Genomic DNA, 12,500 nt, shown 5'->3' on the forward strand with positions numbered 1-12,500 from the left:
GCAGGCACAATAATTCGGGCCACCAATCCCGCTCGGCGAGGCGCAGCAAGTCCCGCGAGCGCTCCAAGAGCGGGGATGGGCGCCACGAATCCTCCAGCAGGCGGCACAGGAGCCGAACCGCGGGGTGGTGGAGCTCCGACGACAACCTCGATAGTGACAGCAGCTTCTTGGTAACCGGGGGCAACACCGGGCCAGGTGGTCGAAGTGGCGGGCGAGGCGGATACCCCACGGGCCACGAGAGTCTGGACGCTGCCATCCAGGAGCTGACCATGAAGAAACTGCCCAGACAGGGGAGTGTACCACCAGGGCCCGGGCCGGGGGAGTGCATGGCCTGTACCACTCTGGCCCTAGCAGGGGGGGAGGGTGGCGGAGGGGGAGTGGCAGGGTACCATGGAGGGCCAGGGCAACACTCTCTGAAGAGGAGCACGTGGTCGGCCATGACGGTCAGCCAGGCTAGAGAGGTGTACCCATCGTCTGTCCGGGGAGGAGGAGGAGGAGGCTATGACAAGGCCTTGGTACCTATGGAGAACAAACTGAAGGAGAGGACCTTTCACTACCTACAGGTGGGTGGGAGGGAGGGAGGGTGGGAGGGAGGGGTGTGGGTGTGTGGGTGGGTGGGAGGGAGGGTGGTAGGTGAGAGAGAGGGGTGTGAGTGGGAGGAAGGGTTGGAGGGTGTGTGGATTGGAGGGTATATGGGTGGGTGGTGTGAGGGATTGAGGGAGGGTGGGTGGGTGGGTGGTAGGTGAGAGGGTGTGTGTGTGGGAGGGAGGGTGGTAGGTGAGAGAGAGGGGTGTGGGTGGGAGGGAGGGTTGGAGGGTGTGTAGGTGGGAGGGAGGGTGGTAGGTGAGAGAGAGGGGTGTGGGTGGGAGGAAGGGTTGGAGGTTGTGTGGGTGGGTGAGCGGGGTGTGTGGGTGGGTGGGTGAGAGGGGTGTGTGTGGGAGGGAGGGTGGTAGGTGAGAGGGAGGGGTATGTGGGTTGGGGGGTGTGTGGGTGGGTGGGGTGAGGGATTGAGGGTGGGTGGGTGGGAGGAAGGGTTGGAGGTTGTGTGGGTGGGTGAGCGGGTGTGTGGGTGGGTGAGAGGGTGTGTGTGTGGGAGGGAGGGTGGTAGGTGAGAGGGAGGGGTATGGGGGTTGGAGGGATTGAGGGAGGGGTGTGGGTGGAAGGGTGGTAGGTGAGAGGGAGGGGTATGGGGGTTGGAGGAATTGAGGGAGGGGTGTTTGCACCTGTACCTTTCATCATGAATAATGTCCGTCCAAATGTTAATGGTTACTTTGTGCCATATGTAGATTAGACGAGGGGAAATAGTGACCTTAAAGTGGCTGTTAACTCCAAAATCAAAGTTTGTCAAAAGTGGTGTTTAAGTCCATGTTCCACGCCATGTGTAGATCTTAGAGAGCTTAGAGCTTCCTGACTCTGGGAAAGATAGACACCGTCTCATATGATCAAACGTCATAGCCCTCTCCATATCTAACTCTTCCAGAAGAGCTTCTCAGATATTTGAATATAGCGGGGGGAGAATATTTTGGAGACTCATTTCAAAATGGTGTCATGCTATTTTAACTGATATTATACCTATATATAAGAAACCAATCAAGCTTCTTTCACAATAAAACTTAGGCTACGTCCCTAATGGCACCCTATTCCCTATATAGTGGTACTACTATAGACCAGAGCCCTATTCCCTATATAGTGGTACTACTATAGACCAGAGCCCTATTCCCTATATAGTGGTACTACTATAGACCAGAGCCCTATTCCCTATATAGTACACTACTGTAGACCAGAGCCCTATTCCCTATATAGTGGTACTACTATAGACCAGAGCCCTATTCCCTATATAGTGCACTACTTTAGACCAGAGCCCTATTCCCTATATAGTGGTACTACTATAGACCAGAGCCCTATTCCCTATATAGTGGTACTACTATAGACCAGAGCCCTATTCCCTATATAGTGCACTACTTTAGACCAGAGCCCTATTCCCTATATAGTGGTACTACTATAGACCAGAGCCCTATTCCCTATATAGTGGTACTACTATAGACCAGAGCCCTATTCCCTATATAGTGGTACTACTATAGACCAGAGCCCTATTCCCTATATAGTGGTACTACTATAGACCAGAGCCCTATTCCCTACATAGTGGTACTACTATAGACCAGAGCCCTATTCCCTATATAGTGGTACTACTATAGACCAGAGCCCTATTCCCTATATAGTGGTACTACTATAGACCAGAGCCCTATTCCCTATATAGTGCACTACTATAGACCAGAGCCCTATTCCCTATATAGTGCACTACTATAGACCAGAGCCCTATTCCCTATATAGTGGTACTACTATAGACCAGAGCCCTATTCCCTATATAGTACACTACTGTAGACCAGAGCCCTATTCCCTATATAGTGGTACTACTATAGACCAGAGCCCTATTCCCTATATAGTGGTACTACTATAGACCAGAGCCCTATTCCCTATATAGTACACTACTGTAGACCAGAGCCCTATTCCCTATATAGTGGTACTACTATAGACCAGAGCCCTATCCACAGGAAATCCACAGGAAACACACAGGGGATCCACAGGGGGCCCACAGGGGATCCACAGGAAACCCACAGGGGATCCACAGGGGGCCCACAGGGGAGCCACAGGGGGCCCACAGGGGATCCACAGGGGACCCACAGAGGATCCACAGGGGATCCACAGGGGGCCCACAGGAGATCCACAGGGGACCCACAGGGGATCCACAGGGGATCCACAGGGGGCCCACAGGAGATCCACAGGGGACCCACAGAGGATCCACAGGGGATCCACAGGGGGCCCACGGGAGATCCACAGGGGATCCACAGGAAACCCACAAGGGACCCACAGGGGATCCACAGGGGGCCCACAGGGGATCCACAGGGGACCCACAGGGGACCCACAGGGGATCCACAGGGGACTCACAGGAGATCCACAGGAGACCCACAGGGGATCCACAGGGGACCCACAGGGCTCTGGCCAAAAGTAGTGTTCTATGTAGGAAGTAAGGACATACACTTAAAAACACACCTTAAAAACACACATATTTTCCCTCTATCTGAAAGTAAGTAAAGAAAATGGGTTGCAGATAATGAATGCTTTTTCCTCCCCCTCTTCCTCCACCTCCTCCTCTTCCTCTTCCACCACCGAACCCTCTCTAGCAGTAAAGTAATTCCCTCCTCCTCCTCTTCCTCCAACTCCTAACCCTCTCTAGCAGTAAAGTAATTTCCCTCCTCCTCTTCCCCTTCCTCCTCTTCCTCCAACTCCTAACCCTCTCTAGCAGTAAAGCCATTTCCCTCCTCTTCCTCTTCCTCCTCCTCCTCCTCTTCTTCCTAACCCTGTTACGTTCCCCAGCTAGAAAACCAAATAATGTGTCTCAACTGACATCAACCAAAACAAAACAGGTGGGGTTTCAGGAGGGGTTCTGAAAGACACTCCTCCTCCTCCTCCTCTTCCTCCTACTCCAGCTAACCCTCTCCAGCAGTAAACACAGGTTTTTAGACGTTTTTGCAAAAAAAAACGGAAATATCACATTTACATAAGTATAGTTGAAGTCGGAAGTTTACCTACACTTAGGTTGGAGTCATTAAAATTAGTTTTTCAACCACTCCACAAATGTCTTGTTAACAAACTATAGTTTTGGCAAGTCGGTTAGGTCATCTACTTCCACAAGTCATTTTTCCAACAATTGTTTACAGACAGATTATTTCACTTATAATTCACTGTATCACAATTCCAGTGGGTCAGAAGTTTACATACACTGAGTTGACTGTGCCTTTAAACAGCTTGGAAAATTCCAGAAAATGATGTCATGGCTTTAGAAGTTTCTGATAGGCTAACTGACATCATGTGAGTCAATTGGAGGTGTACCTGTGGATGTATTTCAAGGCCTACCTTCAATCTCAGTGTCTCTTTGCTTGACATCATGGGAAAATCAAAAGAAATCAGCCAAGACCTCAGAAAAAACAATTGTAGACCTCCACAAGTCTGGTTCATCCTTGGGAGCAATTTCCAAACGCCTGAAGGTACCACGTTCATCTGTACAAACAATAGTACGCAAGTCTATACACCATGGGACCACGCAGCCATCATACTGCTCAGGAAGGAGACGCGTTCTGTCTCCTAGAGATGAATGTACTTTGGTGCGAAAAGTACAGATCAATCCCAGAACAACAACATATGACCTTGTGAAGATGCTGGAGGAAACAGGTACATAACATCGTTATGCTTGGAGGAAAAGGGTTAAGCTTGCAAGCCAAAGAACACCATCCCAACCGTGAAGCACGGGGGTGGCAGCTTCCGGAGGGACTGGTGCACTTCACAAAATAGATGGCATCATGAGGTACGAAAATTATGTGGATTTATTGAAACAAGATCTCAAGTCATCAGTTAAAGCTTGCAAATGGGTCTTCCAAATGGACAATGACCCCAAGTATACTTCCAAAGTTCTGGCAAAGTGGCTTAAGGATAACAAAGTCAAGGTATTGGAGTGACCATCACGAAGCCCTGACCTCAATCCTATAGAAAATGTGTGGGCAAAACTTAAAAGGCGTGTGCGAGCAAGGAGGCCTACAAACCTGACTCAGTTACACCAGCTCTGTCAGGAGGAACGGGCGAAAATTCATCCAACTTATTGTGGGAAGCTTGTGGAAGGCTACCCGAAACGTTTGACCCAAGTTGAACAATTTAAAGGCAATGCCACCAAATACTATTTGAGTGTATGTAAACTTCTGACCCACTGGGAATGTGATGAAAGGGGAAAATAAGCTGAATTAAATCATTCTCTCTACTATTATGCTGAATTTTTCACATTCTTAAAATAAAGTGGTGACCTAAAACAGGGAATTTTTACTGAGATTAAATGTCAGGAATTGTGAAAAACTGAGTTTAAATGTAATTGGCTAATGTGCATGTAAACCTCTGACTTCAACAGTTTATTCAGACCCTTTACTCTGTACTTTGTTGAAGCACCTTTGACAGCCTTGAGTCTTCTTGGGTTTTATGCTACAAGCTTGGCACACCTGTATTTGGGGAGTTTCTCCCATTCTTTTGTTCAGATCCTCTCAAGCTCTGTCAGGTTGGATGGGGAGTGTCAATGCACAGGTGTTTTTAGGTCTCTCTAGAGATGTTCAATCGGGTTCAAGTCCGGGCTCTGGCTGGGCTACTCAAGGACATTGAATGGCCTGGAGCAGGTTTTCATCAACGATCTCTCTGTACTTTACTCCGTTCATCTTTCCCTCGATCTTGACTAGTCTCCCAGTCCCTGCCGCGGAAAAACCTCCCCACGGTATAATGCTGCCACTACCATGCTTCACCGTAGGGATGGTGCCAGGTTTCCTTCAGACATGACGCTTGGCATTCAGGCCAAAGAGTTCAATCTTGGTTTGATCAGACCAGAGAATCTTATTTCTCATGGTCTGAGAGTCCTTTAGGTGCCTTTTGGCAAACTCCAAGCGGGCTGTCATGTGTCTTTTACTGAGGAGTGGCTTCCGTCTGGACACTCAACCATAAAGGCCTGATTGGTGGAGTGCTGCAGAGATGGTTGTCCTTCTGGAAGGTTCTCCCATCTCCACAGAGGAACTAGGGAGCTCTGTCAGAGAGACCATCAGGTTCTTGGTCACCTCTCTGACCAAGTCCCTTCACCCCCGATTGCTCAGTTTGGCCTCGTCACAATCCTGTCTCAGAGCTCTATGGACAATTCCTTCAACCTCATGGCATGGTTTTTTCTCTGACATGCACTGTCAACTGTGGGACCTTATGTAGACAGGTGTGTGCCTTTCCAAATCATGTCCAATCAATTTAATTTACCACAGGCGGACTCCAATAAAGTTGTAGAAACATCTCAAGGATGATCAATGGCTACAGAATGCACCTGAGCTCAATTTTGAGTCTCATAGCAAAGGGTCTGAATAAATAAATAAGGTATTTCTGTTCGTTTTTAAAAAAATTGCAAACATTTCTGAAACTTGTTTTTGCTTTGTCATTATGGTGTCTTGTGTGTAGGTTGATGAGAATGTAATATAATCCGTTTTAGAACAAGGCTGTAATGTAAGAAAATGTGGAAAATGGGAAGAATGCGGGAATACTATACAGTACTGTGGTGCTATACAATGTAGGGGTCTGAAAACATTCCGAATGCACTGTACTATAACAGTACAGAACAGTATAGTATAATATACCAGTATTGTATATTATTGTACAACAGTATAGTATAGTACAGTATGGTGTAGTGTACCGGTGTCATATTTTATAGCATTGTATAGCACCACAGTACTGTATAGTATTCCCGCATAGTATATTATAATATAAAATTACAGTACAGTATACTATAGTATACAAGTATAGCATTTTATAGTATCATATAACAGTAGAGTATACTATATTATACCCGTATAGTATAACAGTACAGAATAGTATACCAGTATAGTATATTCTAGTACAACAGTACAGTATGCCAGTATAGTATAGTATAGTATAACAGTATACTATGGCATACCCGTATTGTATATTATAGTATCATATAACTGTCAGTATAGAATAGCAGTATAGTATGGTATAGTATAACAGTACAGAATAGAATAGCATAGCATAGTACAACAGTATAGTATAGTATGGTATAGTATATTATAGTATAGTATAGTATAACTGTACAGTACAGTTTAGCACAACAGCACATGCACCAGCATATTGTCTCACAAGGGGTCTGAGGATCTCATCTCAGTACCTAATGGCAGTCAGGCTACCTCTGGCGAGCACATGGAGGGCTGTGCGGCCTCCCCAAAGAAATGCCACCCCACACCATGACTGACCCACCGCCAAACCGGTCATGCTGGAGGATGTTGCAGGCAGCAGAACGTTCTCCACAGCGTCTCCAGACGCTGTCACGTTTGTCACATGTGCTCAGTGTGAACCTGCTTTCATCTGTGAAGAGCATAGGAAGCCAGTGGCGAATTTGCCAATCTTGGTGTTCTCTGGCAAATGCCAAACGTCCTGCACGGTGTTGTTCTGTAAGCACAACCCCCCACCTGTGGACGTCGGGCCCTCATACCACCCTCATGGAGTCTGTTTCTGACGGTTTGAGCAGGCACATGCACATTTGTGGCCTGCTGGAGGTCATTTTGCAGGGCTCTGGCAGTGCTCCTCCTGCTCCTCCTTGCACAAAGGCGGAGGTAGCGGTCCTGCTGCTGGGTTGTTGCCCTCCTACGGCCTCCTCCACGTCTCCTGATGTACTGGCCTGTCTCCTGGTAGCGCCTCCATGCGCTGGACACTACGCTGACAGACACAGCAAACCTTCTTGCCACAGCTCGCATTGATGTGCCATCCTGGATGAGCTGCACTACCTGAGCCACTTGTGTGGGTTGTAGACTCCGTCTCATGCTACCACTAGAGTGAAAGCACCGCCAGCATTCAAAAGTGACCAAAACATCAGCCAGGAAGCATAGGAACTGAGAAGTGGTCTGTGGTCCCCACCTGCAGAACCACTCCTTTATTGGGGGTGTCTTGCTAATTGCCTATAATTTCCACCTGTTGTCTATTCCATTTGCACAACAGCATGTGAAGTTTATTGTCAATCAGTGTTGCTTCCTAAGTGGACAGTTTGATTTCACAGAAGTGTGATTGACTTGGAGTTACATTGTGTTGTTTAATAAGTGTTCCCTTTATTTTTTTGAGCAGTCTACTATACCATGTTATAATATACCATACTATAATATACGATAATGTACTATACCATGTTATAATATACCATACTATAATATACGATAATGTACTATACCATGTTATAATATACCATACTATAATATACGATAATGTACTATACCATGTTATAATATACCATACTATAATATACGATAATGTACTATACCATGTTATAATATACCATACTATAATATACGATAATGTACTATACCATGTTATGATATACCATACTATAATATACAATAATGTACTATACCATGTTATAATATACCATACTATAATATACGATAATGTACTATACCATGTTATATTATACCATACTATAATATACGATAATGTACTATACCATGTTATAATATACCATACTATAATATACGATAATGTACTATACCATGTTATAATATACCATACTATAATATACGATAATGTACTATACCATGTTATAATATACCATACTATAATATAGATAATGTACTATACCATGTTATAATATACCATACTATAATATACGATAATGTACTATACCATGTTATAATATACCATACTATAATATACGATAATGTACTATACCATGTTATAATATACCATACTATAATATACGATAATGTACTATACCATGTTATAATATACCATACTATAATATACGATAATGTACTATACCATGTTATAATATACCATACTATAATATACGATAATGTACTATACCATGTTATAATATACCATACTATAATATACGATAATGTACTATACCATGTTATAATATACCATACTATAATATACGATAATGTACTATACCATGTTATAATATACCATACTATAATATACGATAATGTACTATACCATGTTATAATATACCATACTATAATATACGATAATGTACTATACCATGTTATAATATACCATACTATAATATACGACAATGTACTATACCATGTTATAATATACCATACTATAATATACGATAATGTACTATACCATGTTATGATATACCATACTATAATATACGATAATGTACTATACCATGTTATAATATACCATACTATAATATACGATAATGTACTATACCATGTTATAATATACCATACTATAATATACAATAATGTACTATACCATGTTATAATATACCATACTATAATATACGATAATGTACTATACCATGTTATAATATACCATACTATAATATACGATAATGTACTATACCATGTTATAATATACCATACTATAATATACGATAATGTACTATACCATGTTATAATATACCATACTATAATATACGATAATGTACTATACCATGTTATAATATACCATACTATAATATACGATAATGTACTATACCATGTTATAATATACCATACTATAATATACGATAATGTACTATACCATGTTATAATATACCATACTATAATATACGATAATGTACTATACCATGTTATAATATACCATACTATAATTCAACATGTCATGCCATAGCATAACATACAACAAATACCATGTCATACCATACTATACTGTACAATAATGTACCGTAATGTACTTTACCATACCGTACTATAATATACTATATCATACTATAATAAACTATACCACAATATACTATACCATACTGCAATATGCTATACTATGCCATAATATACTATTCCATAATACTCTATAACATACTTAGCCTTGCTATAGTATACTATACCATAATATTATACACAATACTATAACATACTATAATATAATATTCTATACCATAATACTCTATAACATACTATAATATAATATTCTATAACATAATACATTTTGCCATACTATTATATACCATACCATAACATACCATTATATACTATATCATAATATACTATACCACACTATAACATACTTAACCATGCTATAATAAACCATAGCATAATATACTATACCATACTAGTATATACTATACCATACTATAATATACTATACTATAATATATTATACAATACTATAATATACTATACCACACCATCATTTACCATACCATAATATACCATACCGATCCATACTATTCCATACGAAAAACTATTCCATAATATACAATACTGTAATATACTATACTATACCATAACATATCATATTATACAATACCATAACATACTATACCATAATATACTACACCATACTATAACATACTTAACTGTGCTATAATATACAATACCATAGTATACTGTACCATACTATAATATCCTATCCAATACAATAATATACTATACCACACCATAATATGCCATACTATAATATTCTATACCATAATATTCTGTTCCATTCTCTACTATAATTTACTGTCAGGCTCTCTGTGAGTGTGCGTGCACGTGAGGGTACAGTGTTTATAGGTGGGTGGATGTTCTGTGTACATCTCTGTCTGCTTCTAGCTCACGCTCTATTTCTCTTTTTGTAATAGTGTTTTTCAAGCTGTCAGAGTTTCTCTGTAAGTCTCCGTTTCTCCTTCTGTCTTTCTCTCACATAACGTTTTGTGCTGTGCAGTGCGGCATGTTCCTGTACCTGTCTGTCTCTCTCTCTCTCTCTCTCTGTCTCTGTCTCTCTCTCTGTCTCTCTCTGTCTCTCTGTCTCTCTATCTCTCTCTCTCTGTCTCTCTGTCTCTCTGTCTCTCTCTGTCTCTCTCTCTCTGTCTCTCTCTGTCTCTGTCTCTCTGTCTCTCTATCTCTCTGTCTCTCTCTCTCTCTCTCTCTCTCTGTCTCTCTCTGTCTCTGTCTCTCTCTGTCTCTCTCTCTGTCTCTCTCTCTCTCTCTGTCTCTCTCTCTCTGTCTCTCTCTCTCTCTCTCTCTCTCTCTCTCTCTCTCTGTCTCTCTCTCTCTGTCTCTCTCTGTCTCTCTCTCTCTCTCTGTCTCTCTATCTCTCTGTCTCTCTCTGTCTCTCTCTCTCTGTCTCTGTCTCTCTCTCTGTCTCTCTCTCTGTCTCTCTCTCTCTCTCTCTCTCTCTCTGTCTCTCTCTCTCTCTCTCTGTCTCTCTCTCTCTGTCTCTCTCTCTCTCTCTGTCTCTCTCTCTCTCTCTCTGTCTCTCTCTCTCTCTCTCTGTCTCTCTCTCTGTCTCTCTCTCTCTGTCTCTCTCTCTGTCTCTCTCTCTGTCTCTCTCTGTCTCTCTCTCTCTCTCTCTCTCTCTCTCTCTCTCTCTCTCTCGCTCTCTCTCTCTCTCTCTCTCTCTCTCTCTCTGTCTCTCTCTCTGTCTCTCTCTCTCTCTCTCTCTCTCTCGCTCTGTCTCTCTCTCTCTCTCTCTCTCTCTCTCGCTCTGTCTCTCTCTCTCTCTCTCTCTCTCTCTCTCTCTCTCTCTGTCTCTCTCTCTCTCTGTCTATCTCTCTGTCTCAGAGAGTGTGTGTGTACGTGAGCCAGACTGACTAACTAGCTAACACTATTTGACTAGTAAAATGAACATTGTGTGTTTAGTCCCTGATTCTCCCTTGGTGTTATTGGTATAGATTAGAATGGCATCTTAGAAAAGGATAAAATAGTTAAGCCTATAAGTGTTTGTTTTTCAGAAATCCTGGTTTGATTCAGGATTTCCTGTTTATTCCTTCCTTATTCTGGAAATCTTTAAACTGGGTTTTCTGGCAAAGTTCCTAGATTTGTTCTAAAGCCTAGTAATAGTGTTATTGTCGATGTCTTGATGTTCAATTGATGGAATGTGATCTAACTTAAAAAATGATTTAACAAAATAACACTAGATATTTATTTTAAATAATGCATGTGATGAATGTGTCACTACCAAGGGTCTTCACCCTCTTTCCCTGTGTGTGTGTGTGTGTGTGGGGGGGTGAGGTGTGTTTGGTGTGTGTGTTTGGTGTGTGTGTTGTGTGTGTGTGTGTGTGTGTGTGGTGTGTGGGGGGTGTGTGTGTGTGTCTTTCTACTTTTGTGTGTTCATACATTTGCATTTTTGTGTTGTGTGTGTGTCCAGGTCCCGTCAGACGGGGTGGAGTGGGGTGGTCCTGACGGAGGGGGGGAGATCCCCTGCAGACGCATGCGGAGTGGCAGCTACGTCAAGGCCATGGGAGACGATGATAGTCAGGACTCTGACGCCAGTCCTAAAGCCTCTCCTAAAACCACCATCATCGCCCAGAGAGAGGCCTTCAGACGCTCTGTCAGCATGGACCACAGGTCATCTGCCACCAAGTAAGGGGAGGGGGCGGGGTGTCATACTAACATCACGTATAAAATCTGTCACCTCGTTGATGATGGTGAGGATGATGATGAAGATGAGTTGGAGGAGCTGGAGGTTGACTGTTCATCTTACTGTCTGTCTGTCTGTGTGTGTGTGTGTGTGTGTGTGTGTGTGTGTGTGTGTGTGTGTGTGTGTGTGTGTGTGTGTGTGTGTGTGTGTGTGTGTGTGTGTGTGTGTGTGTGTGTGTGTGTGTGTGTGTGTGTGTGTGTCTGTGTCTGTGTGTGTGTGTCTGTGTGTGTGTGTGTGTGTGTGTGTGTGTGTGTGTGTGTGTGTGTGTGTGTGTGTGTGTGTGTGTGTGTGTCTGTGTCTGTGTCTGTGTGTGTGTGTGTGTGTGTCTGTGTCTGTGTCTGTGTCTGTGTCTGTGTCTGTGTCTGTGTCTGTGTCTGTGTGTGTGTGTGTCTGTGTGTGTGTGTGTGTGTGTGTGTGTGTGTGTAGGTACTCATGTAAGCAGTGTGTAGATTCCACTCTCTCTGCTAACAGCCGAACCAAGCCCAAAAGTCACGCCCGCTCTCGGAGCTACACTCATTCTTTAACCAGCTCACAGGTAAGATGTTCTTAACCAACTTGTTCTATTCTGTTAGTTTTTTTCA

General features: G+C 43.1%; 1 protein-coding gene across 1 annotated transcript in view; it reads left to right on the plus strand.

Moving 5' to 3' along the window:
• Window positions 1-12,500, plus strand: part of LOC112239631 (disks large-associated protein 3-like) — a 313,170-nt gene that overhangs the window by 269,796 nt on the left and 30,874 nt on the right. The window contains exons 3-5 of the mRNA XM_042295067.1: window positions 1-563; window positions 11,647-11,861; window positions 12,346-12,454. The exon at window positions 1-563 is cut by the window's left edge and continues 645 nt beyond it. Of these exons, the coding sequence (XP_042151001.1) occupies window positions 1-563; window positions 11,647-11,861; window positions 12,346-12,454 (887 nt within the window). The remainder of the gene's footprint in view (window positions 564-11,646; window positions 11,862-12,345; window positions 12,455-12,500) is intronic.

This window comes from Oncorhynchus tshawytscha, linkage group LG13 (genome assembly GCF_018296145.1).
Source record: "Oncorhynchus tshawytscha isolate Ot180627B linkage group LG13, Otsh_v2.0, whole genome shotgun sequence".
In the NCBI taxonomy this organism is placed as follows: Eukaryota; Metazoa; Chordata; class Actinopteri; order Salmoniformes; family Salmonidae; genus Oncorhynchus; species Oncorhynchus tshawytscha.